The sequence below is a fragment of the Ochotona curzoniae genome, unplaced genomic scaffold (assembly GCF_017591425.1).
Source record: "Ochotona curzoniae isolate NIBS_2020 unplaced genomic scaffold, NIBS_Ocur_1.0 scaffold_4701, whole genome shotgun sequence".
In the NCBI taxonomy this organism is placed as follows: domain Eukaryota; kingdom Metazoa; phylum Chordata; class Mammalia; order Lagomorpha; family Ochotonidae; genus Ochotona; species Ochotona curzoniae.
In genome coordinates, this window is record NW_024467122.1 from 61,360,678 (window position 1) to 61,385,449 (window position 24,772).

The 24,772-nt window shown below is 41.6% G+C and overlaps 1 protein-coding gene across 2 annotated transcripts in view; it reads right to left on the minus strand.

Moving 5' to 3' along the window:
* Positions 1–20,697, minus strand: part of RFX7 (regulatory factor X7) — a 119,460-nt gene extending 98,763 nt beyond the window's left edge. The window contains exons 1-2 of one of the 2 annotated variants that reach the window (XM_040969868.1): positions 20,364–20,697; positions 20,041–20,203 (exon numbers count right to left, since the gene is read on the minus strand). In XM_040969868.1, the coding sequence (XP_040825802.1) occupies positions 20,041–20,201 (161 nt within the window). In that variant the 5' untranslated portion in view covers positions 20,202–20,203; positions 20,364–20,697. Of the gene's footprint in view, positions 1–20,040 lie in introns of both variants that reach the window. The other variant, XM_040969867.1, reaches the window with a different exon arrangement.
* Between the last annotated feature and the right edge of the window lie 4,075 nt (positions 20,698–24,772).

Genomic DNA, 24,772 nt, shown 5'->3' on the forward strand with positions numbered 1-24,772 from the left:
AAAGCTTTGGGCTGTCCTCGACTGCTTTCCCAGGCCACAAGCAGGGAGCTGGAAGGGAAGCGGGGCTGCCGGGATTAGAACCGGCGCCCATATGGGATCCCGGGCGTGCAAGGCGAGGACCTTTAACCACTTGCGCCACCGCGCCGGGCCCGGTCCTATAGACTTTTAAAAGGCAATAGGAGGGCCCAGTGTGGTGGCCTGGCGGCTTAAGTCCTCGCCTTGAGTGTGCTGGGATCCCAAACGGGTGACGGTTCTGATCCCAGGCTCCACTTCCCTTCCAGCTTCCTGCCTGTGGCCTGGAAAGGCAGCTGAGGACGGCCCAAAGCTGTGGGACCCTGCTCCCATGTGGGAGACGATGAGGAAGTTCCTGGTTCCTGGCTTCAGAACGGCACAGCACTGGCCAGTGCGACCACTTGGGGAGTGAATCATTGGATGGAGGATCTTCCTCTCTGTCTTTCCTCCTCTCTTTAGGTCTGACTTTGTAATAAAAACAAATAAATATTTTAAAAAATTAAAAATAAAAGGCAACAGGAGAATTCTATGAACAACTCTATGCTCAAAATTTTGATAACTTACATCTTTGGATAATAAAAGCTATCAAAATTAGGAAAGATTTTGAAAAATCTGAAAAACTTGGTATCTACTAAAATTGAATTAACAATTAACAACCTTCCAGGGCTCGGTGTGCTAGAGATTAAAGTCCTCACTTGCATGCACTGGGATCCCAAATGGGCACTAGTTCACATCCTGCCAGCTCTGCTTCCCATCCAGCTCCCTGCTTGTGGCCTGGGAAAGTAGTCGAGGACGGCCCAAAGCCGTGGGACCCTGCACCCATGTGGGAGACCTGGAAGAAGACTCCTGGCTTCAGATCGATTTAGTTCTAGCCATTGTGGCCACTTGGGGAGTGAATCATTGGACGGAAGATCTTCCTCTCTGTCTCTCCTTCTCTCTGTATAAGTGATTTTTCAATAAAAATAAATAAATCTTTTTAAAAAAAAAAAACACCTTCTAAAACAGAAAGCAATAGTATTAGATATTGGCCAATAATATTAGTCATGGCCAAGATCTGAGAGGGTGAAGAATGGGAAAGAAGTGAGTGTAGCTGGCAAAGGACACCATAACGAATCTCTATGGTGACAGAACTGTTCTGCTATGACCAAGGTCAGGATCTTGTGATACCGATGGTTCCACTGGGTAAACAGTACACAGGATCCCTCTGTGTCATTTCTTACAACTGCATGTAAAGCAAGAGTGACCTCAACACAAAAGTTTAATTTAAAAATTAAATACAATCAAATGTATTGACAACTTCTTACTGATCTGTACACCCGTATCCTCATCTATCTTAGTATGTTTTGTCTTATAAAAATTCTACATTTTAAAAACATCCAAAAACATTTATGGTCTTAACCTAGAGTTGCCTGTAAATCAAGTAGTAATAGGTGGATCACTTATTGCTTTTGCATAATCAATGTTCCTAGCATCTTTTGTTATATAGCATATTCTTTCCACTTTTTAAAAGTTCCCCTCTATCTTATAAAAGGCATTTATATATGTATGGGTCTTTTTCTAGACCCAATTCTTTTTCTTTTTTAATATTCTGCCCAGTGCAAACACCAGACTAACAAAGACTGTCATCACAATTTGGCTTCACATTTGATAAGGCAAATTCTTAACTTTGTCCTTGGCTGTTGTGGGTCATTTGGCTGCCCACAAAATGCTTAAAATCATATTATCTGGGCTTTAAAAAAATACTGCTTTAATTAAAACTATACTGACTATGTCATAGATATATTTAGTAACAAAGGAAAATGTTTTTAGTAGTCTGCATTTCTATGAATATTTCACTTTATGTCTGAATTATTTAAAATCTCCCAATAAGGTTTTAAAATCTATACCAGTTTTTCACATACAAATTAGATTTATCTCCTTAAACCTGTTATTAAGGCTTCATCACATTTTCAATTTGCTGTTACACTATACAGAAATGCCGATTTTTACTATATGGATAAATCCATGTAAATTTGTTCCTTCTAATTATTCCTAAGTTTTGTTTATTTCATTTATATTTCTTGCTTTTAATTAAAACAATTTTTAACAATTTAATTTTAAAAATGTTTAAGGTGATTAAAGTCTTTTTTGCTAGTGTATTTTTTGCAGTTTCTTCATGGCTAATCCTTCACTAAATTAAGGAATTAACTTTTATTCCTAATTTGCTAAGGGTTTTATCACAAATAGAAACTGAATTTTTTCCTGCATCAATTCAGATAATCAAATGATTTACCTACCCCCTCCTGTTAATGTAATAAGTTACATGAATAGAGTTTCTAACAAACCAACTTTGTAATCTATAGTTAACTCAAACTGGATGAGATGTATTACAAAAAAAAAAAAAAGGAAGGAAGGAAGAAAGAAAAGTAAGAAGGAAGAAAACAAGGAAAAGATGTCATCTAAGCCATCTATATGTATCTATAGAAAGACCACAGTCCTTGATAATCTATAGAAAGAACGCTGGTCCTTGATAATCCTTCAGTTTGATCTGAGTTTCTGGTTGGCATGAGTTTCCTTTACCATAAAGGGCTATTTCTAGCATTATTTCAAGACTGATGGTGATGAAGCATTAGTTTTACCTCAATTGTAAACATTTATTTTGCTGACATATATTTAAAAAAAAAACAAACTTCTGATGAATTGAGGATTCCAAATTGCTTTAGCTTTCTTCAGAACCTTAAAGAGATAATGCCACTGACTTCTAACCCCCACTGTTTTTGATAAGAAACCAGATTTTTATCTCTTTAATCCTTTTATTATCCCACATCCCCTTCAGCTATTTTAAAGATGTTCTCCTTGGGGCCAATGGTATAGCACAGTGAGTTATGCAGCCAATTGCAACACTGGCATCTCACATGAGAGTGCTAGTTCAAGTCCAGGCTACTCTGTTTCTGATGGAGCTTCCAGATTACGTGGCTAGGAAGACAGAAAGAGGCACCAGTATTTTATCCCTGTCACCCATGTGGGAGACCAGGATGGAGTTCTTGGCTCCCAGCTTCAGCATGGCTGAGATATGGCTGTTGCAGCCATTTGGGTAGCAACCAGTAATGGAAGATCTCTCTGTCTCTGTTTTTCTGCCTTTAAAACAAACCCCATCATCTATATAAATAAAAGAAAGAAAATAAACAAATGTGTGTTATGGTAGAAATCAATTCTAGAGCTTGGTGCAACGGTTCAATGGCTAAATCGTCACCTTGCACATGTCAACATCCCATATGGGTGTCGGTTCATGTCCCTGTTGCTTCATTTCCCTTCCAGCTCCCTACTGCTGGCCTGGGAAAGCAGTGACGGATGGCCCAAAGCCTTGGGAATATACACCTGCCTGGAAAAGCCAGAAGTTCCTGGCTCCTGGCTTCAAATCGGCTCAGCTCCAGCCATTGCAACCACTTGGGGAGTGAACCAGATGGAAGATCTCTGTCTCTCCTCTCTGTAAATCTGATCTACCTTTCAAAATAAATAAATAAATAAATAAATCTTTAGAAAAAAGAAATCAATTATTGTGTTGTTCTATAAGTATACTTTTGCTTTTATGTGAAAAGTAAAGCTTTTTATCTTTATTTTTTTTTTTTTCTTAAAAGACAAAGACAGACAGGCAGGCAAACTGACTGACATTGAGCTTCCATCCTCTGCTTCACTCCTCAAATGGCTCCCACAGCCAAGGCTGGGACAGGCTGCACCTGGAAGCCTGGAACTCCTTCTAGGTATCCCAAGAGGGTGGTAGGAACCCAACTGCTTGAGCCATCTTCCGCTGCCTACCAGGACACACTAGCAGGAAGGTGGATCTTCGGAGGAGGAGCTGGAAGCTGATCCAGCATAGCCATGTGGGAATCCCAACTGCTGGTTTAATACATGGTGCCATAAGGCCAGTCATCATTTAAAACAAAATAAAACAGAACAAACAACTATATATTAAACAGAAAGTAATGCATGTGGGTAAAAATGAACTAAAATATCTTCCTGAGCACGGATTTAAACTGACAAATCATTACTTAATTAAGACAGCAAATATTTGTTAAAATAGCACTGTGGGAGATACAAAGATGATCAACATACCTTTGCTGCCGTTAGGAAAGAAAGACACATCATTCAAAGAATACAGCACATGCTGACTGTGAAAAACGGTATACTATAAGTCAAAGGTAAAACAGGTGGCAAAAACCAGTGTAAAGTAGAAGTTAAACTGGGGTGACTTCACGTGGGCCTTGAAAGCTCTCCTCCAGTGTAGAGGGAAAAGGGAAGCACAAGCGCTAAAGCATAAAGTGAAAGCTAAGGAAATGAGATGGAAGACTCCAGAACACACTTTTAAATGAACATCAGGTACCCCAAGTGACTCCAGTACTGTCCAGCAAAGACACAGCACACGGATATCTTCCACTGATAACGCAAATCAATTAAATACGAGATGAAATTGGAGTCAGCACAAACTCTGGCGGTAGATCGTGTGTAAAGTGGAACAAGTTGAAGGCATTCATATTACACATTTTGTAGAATTTTGTAAGAACCGTGCCAGTCCCTGATAGGGAAATTGTGTAAGAGGAAGGAGGATGGGGAAGGTATGGATGGGAAAGTTCAAGATACATATTGTGAAGCACGCAGACTTGATTCGGTAAGTAGTTTCAAAAGAAGTATTTTAAAGGAACTTGCTCATTTCAAAAAGGCTCAAAAACACACATCAAAAAACACCTTTAAAATCACCCTTCTCACTATTTCCCAGAAATACAAAATTAACATTTTTTTGATCAGCATCATGGCACAGTAGGCTGCGCCTTTGACTGTGGTGCTGGCATCTCATGAGCACCAGTTCAAGAGATGGCTGTTTCACTTCCAATCCAGCTCCCTGCTAACATGCCTGGGAAATGCAGCAGAGCACAGCCTGAGTCCTTGGGCCCCTGCACTCTGTGAGAGACCTGGATAAAGCACCTAGCTCTTGGTTTCGGGCTGGTCCAGCTTTAGTGATTGCAGCCACTAGAGAATAAATCAGTGGAAGGAAAGACTCTCTGTGTCTCTTTTACTCTATAATTCTGCCTTTAAAAAATAATAATAAAATGAACCTTATTTTTTTAAAATCACATTGTAACGTTTTTTCTTCCATTCTCTTTTGTCTCAGGTTATTGGGTGCGTGTGTGTGTGTGTGTTTGTGTGGATTATGTCAGCAGCTGTGACTTTCAATTGTACAACCATATAATTTTTAAACTCTATTACTGTATTACTTTTTTCATGTGACAGCAGTCTCTTTACACAATGCAATGGCTATATAATCACTTATATTTCATTGTGTTCAGATTAGAACTAAGTGAAAAAGTTATCTATATTTTTCTTTGGTTCTAATTTTTTTAATCATATTTTTTCTTTCACTATTTGTACAGCTGAATTTCGTAATTATGCTTACTGATGACTGCTATGAGCTGAGGATCTAAATGCATCCCATTTCTCTCTGAAACTGTTCTCCAATCATGCTAACGTGGTTTATTAGATTATACCTTGAAACAACCTAATAAGGAATCTACAGCTGTCAATGTCTCAGGTTCTAAATTCTAACTCTTCCGATTCTAAGAAAAGCAGACCTTAAACTTTTATATACTATGAAGAAACAGATAACAGCAAGAAAAAGCAACAAAAAAAGGACAAACAAAATTCAGGGAGTATCAAAACGTAAGACTTCCTAGGCAGTTCTGAATTTTCTACTGCAAACGCCTGCACTGTAGTAATATGCATGTTGTGGGAAATACTTTCACAATTTGCTGCAAATTATTTCATGTCATGTTTCAGACCAGATGAAACCATGATCCCTACTTATGAATTACAAGTTTAAAGAAGTAGATGTAGTAATAGACTAATGCATGTATTTAAAGGCCGCAGAGTCTACCTAAGGTGGTGACTGGAGAGGTGAGGAAATTGTGACAAACTGCAAAGATGAAGAGGAAGCACAGGTGCAGGGATCCGACAGCAGCTCACGACTCATCCAGAAGGACGTCTGCAAGAGAAGGAGTTGCACAAGGAACAAAGGAACAGTGCTGGGAAGGGAGACAGATACCACAATAGCTAGGGAAGAGCCCAAGGGGAGCTGAGGGAGAATCCCTGCTCACTGCGTTCAAGCAGCCAGAGACTGGAAGCTAATGCCAGAGGAGGAAGACCAGGGTAAAAAAAAAAAAAAATTATAAGAAGTGATGAACGTAACTGAAGAGGAAAACCACGGCTTCAAAGGACTAGAGGCCAAAGTGGAGCAAGACAGTAACATAAAAGAAAAATATATACATACTGAAGCATTATGTGAAAACTTAATTTTAATGAACCTATGCTCCTGATACAAACACCCCTAGGATTCCAAGTATTCAAGTCTCTAACCGCCAAATTTCCTCAGCATCAGAAACAGAATGCGAGGCATAAATAGCTGTGTGTATGCTGTAGGAAACCTTCCACACAGAAAGGGCAAAAAGAACCCAGCACCAAAGAAGAGCGGCACCCAACGCGGAGATGAGGTCACCACCCAAAGACAAAAACAGAACCTTCTCTCTAGTGCACCTCGACGTCTGCTTTATCTATACAACACTGTGGAATCCTTTTTAGTCTGATTTTTAAGACCAGAAAATATATTCGGGAGTAATAAATAGTAAATATAAATGTTATTACTCTATAAGAAAAACTGTGACCAAAAAAGATAACATTTTTGAGGACAGTTTTAGTTAATAGGAACAGATTCTACTGATCTTTTACTGGACAAGATGCCTATTGTTAATAATCATGCATATTACATTTCCAAATTGTAAGTAGATTTTTTTTAAAGATTTACTTATTTTTATCGGAAAGGCGGATATACGGAGAGGAGGAGAGATAGAGAGGAAGATCTTCTATCCGATGATTCACTCCCCAAGTGACCACAACAGCTGGAGCTGTGCCATAACAGCTGGAGCTGTGCCACAACGGCTGGAGCTGTGCTGTTCCGAAGCCAGGAGCCAGGAGCTTCTTCCAGGTCTCCCACATGGGTGCAGGATCCCAACACTTTGAGCTGTCCTCGACTGCTTTCCCAGGCCACAAGCAGGGAGCTGGATGGGAAGTGGAGCTGCGGGATTAGAACCGGCACCCATATGGGATCCTGGCTCGTTCAAGGCAAAAACTTTAGCCGCTAGGCCACTGCTCCAGGCCCCAAAAGTATTTTTTTTTAAGTTAAAAGCACACTATTATTGTTACCCCCTCTTTTTTCACTCTGTCTTCTCTGATTTTATGAGTGTTTTCCATTATTCTATTTTCTCTACACTCCTAATTCCCAGTATATTTCCTTTTATTTCAGTTTTCTTAGAGCCTGCAATATCTATTTATAACTAATTCAAGTCCACTTTCAAATAATATATATATATTGCTTCAGTGAGAGCAAGTATATTAAGAGTAATAGCAATTTTCTGAACCCACTTCTTGTAACATTGCTCTCATTTGCCTTACTTACTCAACAGGCTAACGATATACTGTTGCTATTATGTCGAACAAACATATCTATTAGATAAAAGCAAAATGAAATTGTGTTTTATTCTCATTTATTTTCTTCTGAGTTTTTGATCCAAAATTGCTTTTCTTCTCTCTGAAGGATTTTTCATATATCACACATGGCATAACTACTAGTGACAAATTCCCTCAAATCTTATTTGTCTGAGATTTTATTTCATCTTCATTGTTAAAGAGTAATTTTTGCTGCATACACAATTCTAGATTGGCTGGGTACCTTTTGCTTGTAATACGAATTATTCGTTCCACTTTTTACTTGCTTACATGGTTTCAGAGAAGTTTGATATGCTTCACACCTTATTCCTCTGCAGGCAAAATCATTTTTCCCCTTCCTTGCTTTTTCCATTTTTTTCCCCTTTAGTTTCTACAATGTTAAAATTTTTTTAAATACCTCTAGTGTAGACTTTTTTTTTTTTTTGTATTTGCCCTATTTAGTATTCACGGACCTTGATTTGTCATTTGGTGCTGGCTATTAATTTTGAAAAAATGCCAAATTATTACTACAAATACTACTTCTGTTCCTATGAGGTTTTCACCCCCACTATGCATATGCCCATTTAGCTGTTCTATATTTCTTACTCTATCCCACTCTTCTCATCCTTTACATTTACATCGCAGTACTGGAAGTTTCCACTGATTTCCTTCATATTCAGTCATACCCAGAGCGCTGCTAAGCCCATCAACAACATTCTTCATTACATTACAGAGTTTTTCATTTACACGCTAGCCCTTTCTCTGGATTATTTCTTACAGTGTTATTTCTGTGTATATCTTTCTCATCTGTTTTTGTGCATTATCTACTTTTTCCTCTAGGTTTCTTAGAATATTCATTACATTTCTAATCTGATATTTCAAAATACCTGTCATATCTGATTCTAATGTTTACTGTAACAGCTGTGTGGCTGCGTATGTGTGTGTGTTTTGTTTTTCCTTTTAACATGCCTTGTAATTTTTTTGTTGAAAGCTAGAAATGACAAGGAACTGAAATAGGTCTTTTTGTGTAAGTTTTTATGTTTCTGGTTAGGAGGTAGGTGGTATTTTCTGTTTGTTGCAGCTTTTTTTTTTTTTGTCTAGTAGTCCTGTTTTTGTCTGCCTTGTTGCATCTGCGTATCCTTTGAGGCTCCTTAGATAGGGGTGAGGCTTACGATGCTTTTAGGCCCAATCCCTTGTGATTATCCAGGAGCTCTACTCATGTGGAGGTCAAGTGTAAGGGGAGGGGAAACAGTGCACAGCCTTTTAGAGAGCCTGAGACGAGCATTTCCCACCTTCTGCATCAAAGGCTGACGGCACTGGAGTTGGCTATTCTCCATCCTAACGGAGAGCAAGGCTTTGGTAAAGCCGCTGGGGATTATACTCTGGTAAAGCAGTTTCCTTTGCAGGCAGACCTTGTTAAAGAGGAGAGAGTTGGGAACGTATTTAAAAATGGCAACTTCTCTCCTCCCTTCTGAGGAAGTACAAGGACATTTTTCTGATTTTCATGGTAGGAACATTATTTGGCTCCTGAAAGTGAAATTCAGAAAAGCACACCGCCCTCTCCCACAAGCCCGGCCCCGCTTAGATTTGAACTCTCAAACTAGGCCATACTTGACTTCCAGTTTAAAGTGCCATGAACCATCCCCGCTTTGGCTGTGAGCTTCGACCCCTGGGTTGTCCTCTGGGTAAACTGGGATCAGCTGTATTGCCCATCTCTCCAGTTGTTTAGAATGACACTTTGCCAAGTGACGATTTTCTGAGGAACCCAGCACTGGTGACTTTTTAGCCCAGTTTCTTTCTTGCTGTGATGACAGGAATAAGAACTTTTGAGCTCTTGACGTGTCATACCAAAACCAAAGTCAACAGATTATTATTATTATATAATAGAATTACTATATAATGATGAAAGGTTGGTTAGGTTTATCCCTGAAATACAACTCCCATAAATTTGCATTCTAATAAACAATACATATAATTTTGGATTTGCATATGAGAGTTACAGAATGATTAAAATCAAACAGGTGAGTTACCATCACTCATTCATGCTTTATCAATAAAAAAGACAGAAGATTGATCGACAGTTCTTTATCCTCCATTTTCTAGCATGGCAATAGATTACCAAGTGTCAAACCCAGCCACATCCTTTCATTTATTCAGCTACGTTACTGATATGATGGCAGAGTAAATAAAGTCCTTGTAACAGAGACCTGATGCCCTATAAGGTCAAAAGTGACTATGCTGATGCCTGGCTTGTACGGCTCACACTCTTTCACATGTGTGACTGGCATTTTGTTAGTATGTGTCTTTTAAGGCTGGGTGAAAGCTGAGTACAACGATCACTATACACTGCATATTTCTTTCTTTTTCATTCAATGAACACAGTGGGAATAGATTTCAGCTTAGTAGAAAAGTTTTTACTTACAATACAATGTAAATGAAGATACACCAGAATGACATTCAAAATGTGTGGAAAATAAGTTATTAACTCAACCTGAAGTTTTCAAAATTAAGACTAGTGAAGCTTTGTCACACAGGACTTTAATTTGCTATTTTCTTATATAATGAATCCTTTAATCAAGTGACTGCCAATCTTCAACTGGAGAATTAGAATCACCTGTAGGACTAGTTAGCCTCAACAATGCTGACCATATCTCCTCAATTTCCTGTATATCCGACCGAGGACCAAAACTTACATTTCTTTTTTTTATAATTTTCTTAAAATTTTATTTATTTATTTTATTGGAAAGGCAGATGTACAGAGAGGAGGAGAAATAGAGAGGAAGATTCTCTGTCCCATGATTCAGTCTCCAAGTGAGTGTAATGGCTGGTGCTGAGCCGATCTGAAGCCAGGAGCCAGGAACTTCTTACGGGTCTCCCATGCAGGTGCAGGGTCCCAATGCCCTGGGCTGTCCTTGACTGCTTTCCCAGGCCACAAGCAGGGAGCTGGATGGGAAGTGGAGCTGCTGGGATTAGAACCAGCACCCATATGGGATCCTGGTGCGTCCAAAACGAGGACCTTAACCACTATGCTATGTTATCACACTGGGCCCAAAATTTACATTTCTAACAAGTTCCCAGGTGATGCTTAGCATCACCATAACATGAGAACTACTATTCTCACAGGCCAAGTGGCATAGTATAAAATACCAAGAGTATACCAATTAGTATAAAATACCAATTTAAAATAGAAAGCATTTTTAAACACAAAATTATCAAATATCCCCACTCCATAGGAAAAAGGTGCAGGAAGGTTCTGCAACTGAGGAAGTATGTTTAACGAGACTGAAACGGTTCAGGCCTTCAGGATGGTTTTCCTATTTCAGACAGTCCCACCATGCCTCCTGGTAAATCTCCCTCTCTCATTATTTATCCTCACTCCCAGATTTTTCCCTGCTATCTTCCTTCAGGTTTTGGTCATAGCTCAGTGACCTTTGCCTTGGATCTGGTCTTCAAAAAAAATCAACTCAAACCCTTCACCAGGACAAAACTTTAAGGAAATGGTCTCCAATCTAATGTTCACAGTTCTTCAAAATCTCATGTTTATCTCTTAGAAGCTAGCTGAGACAGAATAATTAATCAGCCAACAGAACTAACAGAAAGTCATTGTATCCTGAATGAGGAGCAGCAGCTGAACTCCAGGAGTTGTCCGCTCCATCAGTTTTTATATGCCGGATACAATGCCTCTTGCAGACACATTATTTTTTAATATAAATATACAAAAAAGACATGAGAGTAGTAGAAATTAAACTCTTACTAAATGGCTAGTTCTGATTCTTCAACATGATCTTTAAAATCACTGACTCTGCCTCTGTTTGCAGTTATTCTACTTATTTCTATAGCAACTATCACTATTTCTTCTTCCCATCACTCAGGCAATACTGGTTACACCTTTGATTTCATGCTCAGTGTCTAACAAACTGCCCAGGATGCAGAATTAAAACAAACAAACAAACAAACAGGAAACCAAAACAATGTATAAGTTCTCCATCCTGTAAAACATACCATGAGTTTAACAAGTTGTGGAGAAAATTCCCACATTAAATACATCAAATACAGAAAAACGAACATAAGGGTATTTCAAAACATTCATGGAAAACCTGTTATGAAAAGTTTACATGAGTTTCAAAAATTCTGTAATGTTCTGCAAAGGTTTTTAAGTGTCCCATATGCAGGGGGAAAAAAAAAAGAAAGAAATAGCCTCTGAAAAGGCAGGAAACAAAAGAAGATACACCCTAGTAACTGTCACCAGGTGGGAAGTAGAAGGCTGTTTCAGAGTACAATGACTTGAGCTATGACTTCAAACATATTTAACGTAAGACCACGTGGGATTTGGAGACAAGGAAGTGGAGACTTAACAGAAATACAAAACAGACACAGAAGTAGGAGCACAAAACTCCGTGACATGGAAAGCCGTGAGTTACTGGACTTGGAGAGATGTTGAATGCTAAGAAATAAACTGACTGTATGAGGTTACATTACTTCAGCCTTTGAAATCGAATGAATGAGTTGACAACAATATGGTGGGCAAGAAGACATTACTGTTGGTTTTAAGGAAAAAAAAACAATGTGAGCTTTTTTTTTTTTTAAAGAGGATAATTTCAAGGATTTTACTAAGTTTAGTAATAAAAATCCTACGCCCTCTGCCTTGATTCCCTCTTTCATCTAACTCTGTATTTGTTTATACTAACAATTAGGCCCTTATTATGTTTAACAAAACCTTTCTCAGAATTCAACTGATGATACATGTATACATCTACCAACAGAAATCAATATTTTGAAGGTTGGGATTAATGTCTGGTTAATTTTTCTATGGCATTTATGTAGCAGATGTTAAATAAGTTAAAAAGCCTTGGTAATAGGAGGCATATACCTTTGCATATACCTACAAGGCCATGAAACACATAAACAGGCTAAAGACCGCCCCTTTCCACTTACAAAGTTTCATAAGGATTTCGAAAATAATGGGTATTTCTTAGTCTCCCAGTATGTAAGTAACATTGTACTGTCATATTACAGGTTACTTTGATTAAGCAGAATGTTTTCAGGGATGTTCAGCCTCTGAATTCCTATGAACTTTACATACTGAGAAAATGAGAATGTTTCACTTAACTCCAATAAAAACTAATATGGACTAATTTCAGATAAGACCAATCTAAATTAATAAGAAAAATTAAATTACACCACTCATATCTTTGTTCCCAGGGAACTGAAAAAAAAAAGGCCCATTAGGCAATGTCTAGTGATACTAAAATGAGACACAATATAAGCAAAAAGGAAGGAAGGAAGAAGGAAGATAGATTGTTTAGCAGCAAAAAGGCAAAAGCAGAGAAACAAGATAATGAGAGGGAGAACAGGGATAGTGGAGACTGTAACTCAACATCATACTGTGGGCCCTATTCTCGTTCTGTAGCTGTTGGACAGCATAGTACTCAAACTGAAAGGCCACAAAGGGGGAGGAGAAGCACAAACCCAAGTGCTCTCCATGTTCAACTTGTATCTGAAAACTGGGCATAAACAAAAGGCAACAGAACAGCTCCTGTGTCTCCTACATTCCAAGAGAATCTTGGAATGAATGGTCTTAAAGGTTTATAAATGAAATAAGATCCAATTCTAAAAATCAATGGTTTCAACAAGAAAAAAAAAAAGAGGAAATGACAGGGCATGCATATCACTACTCTCCATTCCTAAATCTTTTGCAGGCATTACTAATCAATTCAGACTCAGCATGCAGAATCTTCCAGAAAGCAGGAGAAAAATAACCGAAAGATTAAATATACAGAGTGGTGGAAATGGACACGCTGGATAAAAGTGGTCTACTTTGGTCAGAGTTGTGGAGTAGATGCCCATCCTTGTTCTTTGTAATTATCCAAGACATTCTGTCACAATTACTCAATGTGTCTATTTCTACAAGAGAAACAGTCATGACACTCAACCCTAAACATTATTCTAAAATGAACACAGTCTTTCTTGTATATTTAATCACAGTTACAGTAGGACATTCACTACTGCCTTAAAGTATTAGAGACTTACTCCAGAAAAGGGTTCCTGTTGGATATGGTTCTAGATTAGCATATCTAGGAAAGCACCTGTATCCAATATCCACATTCAGCTCCCATGACTCCATTTCCTGCCTAAGGAGTCTCTGGAAGGCAGATCCCAAGAAGGATGGTGAAAATACCAAGGATCCCAATACATATGAGAGAGCTGCATCCACTTCCCAGTCTCTCTTTACCTGGGTCCACTTCCTGCCACTGCAGACATGTGGAGAGTGAACCAGTGGGCAGGAGCTCTGCTCATCTGCATCTATTTATATCTCTGTGTTTCTAATACATAAGTAATTTCTAAAAGGAAAAGTTGCCTTTACCTTATAAACATAGATATATATAAAGGTACATTTACTTATTAACCCATCTTTATAAGGAAAACAGAACAAAAGCAACACACAAATAATTCCTTGGCTGTAATCTTTCTACCAGCAACCAGGAAATAATTCCCACCTTAAGCCTGGATTATTGCATAATTTTGCATATTTCTGCATAATAAACAACAGTGCTTAAGGTAATATATGGCCAATAAATATTTGCAGGCTTAATCTCATATAACAGAACTGTTGCACAAGGAAACAAGGAACACTGATTAATCCTAATACTCTGACAACTGAAAACACTCTGTTGTAATAAGTTTATGTATTTCACTGTGCTTATGAGATAGTTTATACGTATTTTAAATTTGTTGTTAACATTACTTCAGTAACACAGTCATAGATATTTAAGCTAAAAAAATCCACAAGGTCATGGAGTATAACCCTCTCATTCTGTACACGAGAAAACGAGGGTCCACTTCTCTCAGAATGCCTACTTTGACATTCATATTTCACTTCTTTCTCTGGTGCCCTCTCAGAATACGAGAGAACTTTTGTTGCACAGTTTTGCTCAGATTAATTCTGCAAGGTTAATATTACAAGTGAATGAGCATTCCTCAAATGCCAGGCTCCAGCATAGTACTCTGTGCAAGAATACAGCAAATATTCAGATGAGTGCTTACAAACTGCTCTGACGTGAAATGTTCCAATTTAAATAAGTGAGGATGCTTGTTTTAATAGTCACTTATACAATATCACTGCACATTTACTTTTGTAATATAAAAACAAAATTCATGTGAGCTTTTATTCAAAACATGTTTTTCAACAGCATTGATAAGAAATAAGGTACTTGTTTTCTACCACTAGCAAGCTCATTTTCTCCAATAAGACAAAAACTAATACTGAGGTGGAAGCCAAATATGTTCTGTGTTCAAGGCACCACCCAAAACAGATAGCAAATTGATTGGTTATTTATATGCACACTTATCCATTACCTAAATTAATAAGACCAGAAAAACAATGGGCTTGAAATTGCTTAACTTGCCTTTATAGTCAACACGGAAGATTTTACCTGTTCCAAATACTAAGAGAGCAAGAAGCTGCCTTCTTTGCAGAATCAGAACCAGTTGGGGTTGGGGCACAAGCATCCCAGCTGGCCCTGTTATAGACAGGTCATCTGTATATCTGCTATAGAAGACAGGCCAAATTCTGGGTTGATAGCCTGTCAATCAACTACCCAAACACTTATGAAAACTAACTGATGTACCAGTCTTTATTTTCACAGCCAAAATGAGCACAAAATTGTGGTTAAAACAAGCTCTAAAGCTGTAAGGTTTAAAGTAAATGCTTTTCATTGCAGTTGAAGGAACAATAACCATTTCTCAGACAGGGCTAATAAAATACCCAACCCAGAACCAAGAACAAAGCAAGAAGTCTGAGTTACAGGGCAGGAGACAGGAATCAGGTCTAACATAGCATCACTATGTAAACCTTATGGTTCAACACACTTTGCTTAAGGTACCATCACTGGAAACTTACAATTGAAGCAATCTGTATGGTCTGTTGGATATTTTCTAAATTTGAATCTAAGCCCAAGTTGAATGATTGTTTTGTTAAGATGTCAATAAATATCTACGTATTATGTGATCTGTCTCAGGACCATATAGATTGCTTCAGTTGTAATTTTGACTCTCAATTGTACATTCAGAAGTTTGTATGCCTTAAGGACTGAATAAAGACAAGGAACTCTGACCCTATCAGTGCTTCCAGGCTCTGACAATGAACCAGAGAAACTCTATAGCTTCGATGGCATTGTTTGTTTCTTTCCAAACAATGCGTACAACAGTGATGCTTCTTTCATCATGTCTGTCTTTAAACACAGTGTTACATTTTAAAACTCTAAGATTCCCTAAACCTGTCAAGTAAATATAGTATTACAATATCTCCAATAATAAAATATCAGAATTTATTTTAAATATCTCCTAAATTATTATCTATATTTATAACCTAATTGCAAATATGGTAATCATTCCTAGCCATGTAAATATAATTCATTCTTTTTCTAAAAATAAAAAAGACTTATTTTTATTTTATTTGAGAGGCAGAGTTACAGAGGGGCGAGACGGAGGTTTTCCATATGCTGGTTCTTTCCCCAAATGGTAGCAATAGCTGGAGCTATGTTGATCCAAAGCCCAGAACCAGGAGCTTCCTCTGGGTCTCCCTCATGGGTACAGGGGCCCAAGGACTCCCTCCATAAGCAGGTTGCTGGAACAAAAGTGGAACAACCAGGGCTCGAACTGGTACCCAGGTGGGGTGCTGGTGCTGCAAAAGTTATCTTTAGCCACAACCGGAGCCACAGTATGATCAACTCTTAAGCATAATCGCAAATAGGCAGAGGGTTTGCTAATATGATTTTTTCTATCCTGTTTTTTTTCCCATACCAATTTTATTCTATCACCATCTTCCAAAAGAAAAAGCAAAGTGCTTGGCAAATTTTTTTTGTTGCTGTTTAAGCATAAAATTTCTTCTCTTTTGTTCCAATAATGAAGACACTGGGAGACAGAAGAGAAATACTTGCTTTCATACTTGCTTCAAGGAACAAAAAAGCAGTGCAACCTAAGTTGAAATTTGCAGTTAGGTTGGTCTGTGTCCTTGTTTTAGGTCACCAGTGCAAGACCGCTTAGGAAAAAAACAAGGCATGGGTCACTGGTTTTCTTTTTCTTAAAACAACAAAAAAGTGTATTTTAGAATTCTACTGCTTAGAAAATACAAGTTATATTCTGACAGCACATTTAGGATTAAAAAAAACTCCCGGGGCAGGTGTCTGGGCCTAGCAGTTAAGTTGCCACACTCCTCATCAGGCTACCTAGGGCAGAGAGCTGGCTCTGGGTTAAGACTCCAGCTTCCTGCAAATGCAGACCATGGAAGGCCATGCAAGACAACCCAAGTAACTGGATTACCTAGGCCTCTCATGGTGGAGAGCTTGGCTGATCCTAACTAAAGGCTTCGGCCCACACCAATCCCAGCTATTGACATCATTCGGGCAATGAGCCAACAGTGAAATGCTCTCTCACTTAAATATACTAAATAAATGAATAAAAATAATATGAAGAAAAGCAGACCTCAACAAACAGATCTCTCTTCAATTGAGGAGTCTAAGTAATAGGCTTCTTTTGTCTCTGGAATGGGAGTGAGGATGGTCAATGTAAGGCTGAACCTCACTTGAACCTCTTCAAACACATCTCACACAAACATAACAACACCATCTGGTTAGCAGGGTCTATTTTCTTAGAATTGCCACTTAAACACATCATATTTCTAACTATTTTTTTATATTTCTAACTCTTAAGACATATAGTTTGTAGTTGCATTAAAAACCTTGGTTTCAACTTTGAATACTTAATCTCTTTTTCAAAGTCTCATCTAATACTTGCAATTACAATGGAATATTTTTATCAAATAGAATTTTCATTTTAATAAACAGAATAAATTAATTATGAATTGAGATAATAAATAACTCATTGTCCAGCCACAGGCCTACATCACACACTATATTTGTATTTGTAGAGTGGGAGGACAAGCACAGACTTGTTTGTGATCTCCAAGCCCAGTAATTTAGAAACTGTGATTAACCTAAATGTAAAATCCATTTGATAAGTTTTAGTTGCCATATGCTTTCTTCTGATTTTAGTTTTAAATTTTTATCAACAATAGTGCCAGAAGATGACCTGGCAAGTAGTACAAAAAGTGTACTCTCAGGTCATGAACAGGTGATAAAAATAATGGCCATAAGATTTACTGCCTAAAAGCAAGTGAAGTGAAATATCTAAAGAATTGCAATATCTTAAAAATGATTTAAATTTAAATGTATGCATACCATTTCCTGGAGGATGGTAGTAAAGGAGTTTTGATTTTTTAATATTTTTATTTTATAAGGTCAGTTGATATACAATCTAAAGTCAGTTTTGTGGAAGAGGTAACATGAGACTCTAGATTAAAATACACCTTTTGATGTTTATTATTCACTCATATTTATTCTGAAATTTTAAATATAATATAAACAAGCCACATAAACAAACCATTTCTGTGAAATAAGATTTCCACAAAATTGAAAATAAAATACTAAGAAGTGGGTCACCACAATTTTAAAATACATATATAAAATTGTACATTTTTGGAATTGCTTGTTGCTCATTAGCTTTTCAGAGCAAGGATCAAACACTGAAGTGCACAGCACATCTGAAGTTTTGCTCAAGTCAAATATTAGCACAGTTAAGTTGTAATGGATGGGTAAATACCAATTATTAATTAAAGAATAATTAAATCATATGATTTACTAAAGAAAACACTCCACTCTCATCATTGTCCAAATACTTCTTAAAGGTGCCAAACCAACTCACTCTTACTTTAAAGGTATGAACTAAAAATTCCTTTCCTTTCTCTCTTAATATATTAAAGTACAACTTATGTGCTAATTTGGCTTCTAAATTTGCCTTTCTGAAAGGTTTTGGTCCTTTTACTTGCATGTCCCTTATATGAATGGGAAAATCAACGAGCTTAGTTCAATTTAATGATTATTTCAGAGACATAAGTTACATCATGTTAACAGGGGGAAAAAACACCCCAGGTTTGTGGGAACCTCGATGGTGAACAGGAAATGAACCATTTCTTCTTTAAAGCAATAGCTGCAAAAGGGGTGAGAATATCCATGCAAGAATAGGCTGCTTTCTCTCTCTCTCTCTTTCTACACACACAAAATCATTTATGTCTGACCTATTCAAATTGCCACATGACTACTGTCAAAGCCAAAAAAATCTTCTCCTTTAAAATTCTGAAATTTCATTTTAATATTAAAACTGAAAGCAAGACATTCAACTACCAACGACTATGCTGAATGAGATTATTTAAGCCTGCACTGACCTACTTCATATTAGCATCCTGACAACATGGATGCATGCCAAGGAAATAATGAAAATTAATGTCTAAGCAACCTTCATTTTGAATTTAAAACCTGTTCCTCAATGTGTCGATATTATACATGCCATGCCATGCTTTCTGATGCATGCTTTTTAAAAATTCAATATAAACATAAGGACTTTCGATATTCAGATAGTCATATCTGATGGATCTGCAAGATTTCATTTTTAAAATCAAAGCTTTTTATTTTTTTTTTTTTGCATCACGTTTAATTCTATTTTTAAGATTCTATTAAAAGCATGGTCTTAGGCCAAATACCAGATACTCCTTTCCATTTTAAAAATAGTGCTACGCTTATTTTTTTTTTAAATCACCTAACAGAGAGTCCTATAAAACGATGTAAGTTCACGTTCAAAATATATTTGCAATGGCTCTACCGGAGGATGACTTAACTCGGTGTATTTAATTATTAAAGGACGGCCACCAGTCTTTAAGAGTTCAACCTGAAGCTGAAAAACTGGAAATTCTCCCACAAGAAAGTCCAGAAATTGTGAAGAATATTTCACTGAGAGCTTCTTTGAAAATACAGGAACTAGCAAAACATTTATGCCCTCCTTTTAATTTTTTCCTAATCATTTTACAGCTTAAACTACTATCTTAAAATATTTTATACCCAAGAAACACTCTTCTCACAACCAACGCAAAGAATAAACTCCCTGGAAGGAAAATTTAAGAGCCAAATCAAAGAGAAAAACAACAACAAGAGCAGCCTTTACCCCATTGAAAGGCAGAGGCACATTAGGTTTTGTGCTGCATATTAATATTCTTACGCACGATGTCTGTCTGGTGAACATTCACAATACACTTCCTCCTCTCTATGACTGCAAAAGGAGGAAACACATTTCGCATGCCCAGTCCCAAATCCTTGCTACCATCATGCAACATGACTTAATTTTCACCCATAGTCTTCTTCCACTATGAGAGAGAAAGAGAGATGGAGAAAAGCACAAATAACTTGGGTATCTGCACTCCCACGGAAGCAGGGGGAAATAAAAGCATTTTCGAGCTAAGGAGAACCAGTGGCTGATGCAAAGTCCCCACGCCTCCCGAGGTCCTGCACAGATGCACCCGAGTCTGGAAACCCACTTTGAATGAAGGCATCATCCTCCGGCTGCGCTCTCCGCCCGCCCCCCGCCCGTTTTGCAGCAGCAATGTGCCTGGGCGATGGAGGATCCTCTTACCAGATGGAGTTCTTGATCTTGTGTTGCAGCGCGCTGGCCTCTGTCCCTGGCAGCCCGGGCACAAGGGCTGGCAGAGCCACCCCCGAGTTGGGGGCGCCGGGGGGAAGCTGCTGATGGGCATCAGGCTGCGGCGGTGGCGGCTGTTGTTGTTCCTCTGCCATCGCTGCTGGAGGGGTGGGTGGGTGGGAGGGAGGGAAGATGGGGGCGCGGGGAAGGGTGAGGGAAGACACGGGGAGGGGGAGGACGAAAGGGGGGAGAGGAGGAGGGGGAGGGGAGGAGGAGGAGGAGGAGGAGGAAGGAAGCTGGATAAGCTAGGCCTATACCCCAGGGCTCGAGTGAGTCGCTTTCGCCTGCCGCCTGGGGGACATCACCGGGGAGACCGAGCGGCTCCTCACGGCCGGGCGCTTCACCGCGGGAGAGGCATGGCGGCGCCCCTCAGCCCCCCGCCGCCGCCGCCTTCTCCCGTCAGCGGCCGGGGCTGGAGGGGGTTGAGGAGGGGGCGTCTGAAGACCAAGTGTGTTGAGGGAGGCAGGTTGCCTCCCCCCACCCCCAAAATCCAAGAACGGTTGCTCAGGCGCTCGGCGGCCCAGCCTGCCTTCCTCGCCCCCGGGGCTCCCGACTCCGTGTTCCCCGCGCCGCTGCAGCCCCAGGCTCCGCTCCACGCCACTCCCCACGCCGCCGCCGCTCGCTCCCGGCCCCGCCGCCGCTGCCCTGCCAGCCCCGGAGGCAGCCCAGTGCGCGCAGCCGCACTGCGGCCCGGCGCAGACGGCACAACACCTACCGCTCGGCCGTGGGGGGGCGTGGACCGGGCTGTGCGGGTTACGGAGCGGGGCGCCGGGCGGGGGGCGCACGGGGACAGGGGCAGGGCAGCGGCCGCGCTGGTGGCCGAGGCCCGGAGAGCGACCACTTGGGCGAGGAGCAGGAGGAGGAGGAGGAACCGCATGGAATAATCTTTGGCGTGGAAATGGGAATTTTTTTTTTTTTCTTGGCGGGTAAGGGGTATGGAGGGGGGGAGGTGTTATATCTTCGAAGCAGGTCAAGTGAGATTCATCCAAACGCTGTCCCCTTCCCTGGGCGACGAGCAAGGATTAGTTCCTCCCTCGGTCCACCAGGGACCCTGGAGCAGGTAGGAGGATAAGCTGGTTTTCTCCCCCCTCCCCCACCAGCGCACGCGCGCGCGCGCCCCAACGCTGAGCACGCGTGGGCATTCACCACCCCTTTAGGTAATTGGGTCTCGAGCGGAAATCGCCAGCCTGGAGCTGGCTTGAGCGCTGCTCGGTCGGGCATTCAAAGCCCTCCAAATCTGGCCCCACTTGAGCTATCCAATCGTAGCTGCCTTCATCCCCCTGCAAGAACTCCCGGCTCCAATCAGGGAAGTCTCCATGCCATCCTGGGCGCGCAGCAGATTCATCCTTCCTTCGTGCCTTTGCTCCTGCCGTGGCCCCGCACCTCCGCCACCCCCCACACCCCCTGGCTAGGCAGGCCCTCCCTGCACCACCGTTTAGACCGCTCCCGACGCCACCCCGGGCTCCCAGGCTGAGCTCAAGTCAAGGCTTGTCAGGGTCCCTTGGCAGCCCAGGCCCCTGCCTGTCTCCCAAAGAAACGCGTGGAGTACTCACACACAACATGGAGGCTGAGGCTTCAGCCACGAGCTCCTTGCCTTGCAGCCAGCTGAACCCCCTCCCTCCCCGCCCCCGCGCGCGCACACATACACACACACACACACACACCCTCTGCACCACTCCCCCTTTTCCATTCATACAGATCGGCTTTGCCCTCTAGACGAGGCTGCCTGCTGCCAAGGAGCCAGTCCCCTTTAAGAACACAGTCATTGGCTGCTCTAGGTAGGGCCGGTCAGGGAGGCCGCCTGGTGCAGAAGGCAACAGCCAAGCGCCCCTGGCACCAGATGCAACAGCTGCTCGGCTGGGGCTGACCTTTCCCTGGGCCTGCGATGGTTAGCAGCCCTTCGGCTCCGAGCCCTTCTGTGGGGGTTTTTACCTGTCTGATTTTTCTGGCCCCTTTGTTGCTGGGCCTGGACTTGGGCCTGGGACACCCTGCCACCTTGTAGAGTCCCCATGGATGACAAATCTGACAGGCATGACTGAGCTGGCCTTGGAATGCCCAGTTCCCTGGCTGGGTCTGAAACTTGCATTTGTCCAGTTACCCCGCTCCCCCAGGGCCTGGTTCACAGACTTCAAGCCCAGCCTCACCCAGAAGGCTTGCACCTAATGGTGTAGGGTGCAAGAAGGACAACTGTGCACCTCACACAGCTCCTCTGGGAGGGTCCAGGCCTCTGGAACCCCTGGGTGCCCCAAATGCCCATTGCACTGATTGCATCCCATGAACGAACGCTCTTTTCCATTGAGGTCCTCCTCCGCTTTCAACTTATTAAGAGAATGCATTTTGCCTGTGCCTGTAAAGACAGGGGTTTTCCTATTGACAAGTACCCCACGCACTGTACAGACTTTTTGAAGAAGCATAAAGATGGCTGCCATTTATTGAACACGTTCGCTGTGCTGGACTAGCACCTTCCATAGCATGTAGGTATTATTTGACAGATGAGGCGAGGGGCTACATAATATAATGTGGTTACCCAGTTAGTGCGAGGGGCTGGAATTTGGTCCTGAAAATTTAACTTCAGAGCCTGAACGCCATACTGCAACTGAGCTACTCTACTGAAAACCCTTAATGTTCCTCTACGAGCTCTTTAGCCATGGGAAAGATGGAGGAGGTGGGTAAGCATGGGGGGATAGTTGCCAAGTCCCAGGCTCTATTTTCTTACCTCGCCAAGAGAGAATGATGGCCCCACCTAAGCAAGGGTGATCCTGAGAGAACGGGAAACTCATCGGAAGACGGCAACTGAGACTCTGCCATGGTCCTTAAGAAAAGGAAGCTGAGCACCAGGCCTTTACAGTTCGCTACCTGGTGCTCCACACCATCTTTGCTAAACCGAGAGCCACGCTTCCCCCGGGCGCCACCAGAGGGCTCGGCAGAACTGCAACGCCGAGCTGCCCTCTAGCGGCCGCGCCGAGCGTGGCGCGGGGCCCCGGGGTGAAGGGCCGCACGTGGCCCGAGAGACCCGCAGCCCGCCGGTCCCCGGTCGTGAGGCGGTGGCAGAGACGATCCGCCTGAAGAGCCCGACTGGGGAGGCGGGGCAGGTCTTACTGCTCGCTCGGCAAGAGCAGCTTTTATTCAGAGAAGACTTCTGACTGAAATAATGCCTCTGAGATACCTGAAGAAAAAAAAAAAAAGACAAAAACCGAATGAAGTTACCCCAAATTTTCGTGAGCGACTCGAGCCACACCCCCAGAGGCCCCCTCCCCGTAAGGGCAAGAGGTGTGTGGGCCTCTGTCGGGGATGTGGAACCCCGCAGCGTGACTGCCTGGGACCTCAGGTCAATCACGTGCTGTAACCCGCCCGTCGGCCAGAGCGGTGCGAGTGCTTTCCCGCGGTGGAGACTGAAAGAACCGATGGAGTGGGAGAAGAAAAGCCCTCAGCTCAGAAATTCTGGGAATTAAATCGCCGACCTACCTCAGAGGGGGAAGGTAAGAAGCCACTTGTCAAGTGGCGGGTGACCCGCCCAGGTACTGTGTGCCGGTAGAGACTCCCCAGGGCAGAGGAGTACCTGGAGGGCAGTGGCCGGCTCCTTGCCCCTCAGGGTCTCACGAGGCAAGTCGTGTCTGCTCAGCGTTTCATAGAGAGCTGGTGACTTCTGCAGTCCCCTAGCCTGCGTTGTCTAAATCCAGCACACTAAACCGTCTTCAACAGGTTCATGGCAAGTGGACACATGACACTAAACAGAGTTTCTTGTAGTGTAAAAGAAAACAAATAAACCCAAGCATTGGGTTTTTTGTTTGTTTTTTTTTTTTCACAATAATACCTTTTTTCGATGAACTTTTTAAAGATATTTATTTATTTGTTTATTTTATTGGAGAGGCAGATATACAGAGAGGAGAAGAAACAGAGAGGAAGATCTTCTGTGCAATGAGTCACTCCCCAATGAGCACAACAGCTGAAGCTGTGCCGATCTGGAGCCAGGAGCCAGGAACTTCCTCCAGGTCTCCCACATGGGTGCAGGGTCCCAGGGCTTTGGGCCGTCCTCCACTACTTTCCCAGGCCACAAGCAGGGAGCTGGATGGGAAGTGGAGCTGCCAGGATTAGAACCAGCACCCATATGGGATCCTGGCACTTTCAAGGCAAGGACTTTAACTGCACGCTATTACACCGGGCCCCTCCATGAACTTTTTGAAGCTGCCTTATATAAATGCCACAAGATAAGTTCTAAAATAAAGTTGTGGGCCCTGAGCAGTGGCCTAGCATAGCCTGATTATTCAAATACTGGACAAGGCAGCAAGCTATTAACACTCTCACTGCCTGGCCACATGAACCTATCTAGACAGACCTTTCTTTCAGGTTCCCTTACTTATCTCTAAGGATTAATGGGATAAAGTTCACATAATGTACTTGGCTGTTCAAGTGAAACCTATGATGGCAACGAGTGCCAGGACCTGCTTTGATTTCACTTAGAAACCTTCCACTCTGGGTGCCATACGTTGTGACCTGCAGTTCCCTTCAATTAAAAAACAATAAAACTAATAAAATCTGTCTGAATGTTAAAGGAAGTGTTTGCTTTTTACCAGCGACCATGAAAGTCCCAAGTAGAAATGTGATAGCTCAGAAATGGAGGTGAGCAGCAGCTGTGAACAGAAGCAGGAAAAGGAAAAGCATATTT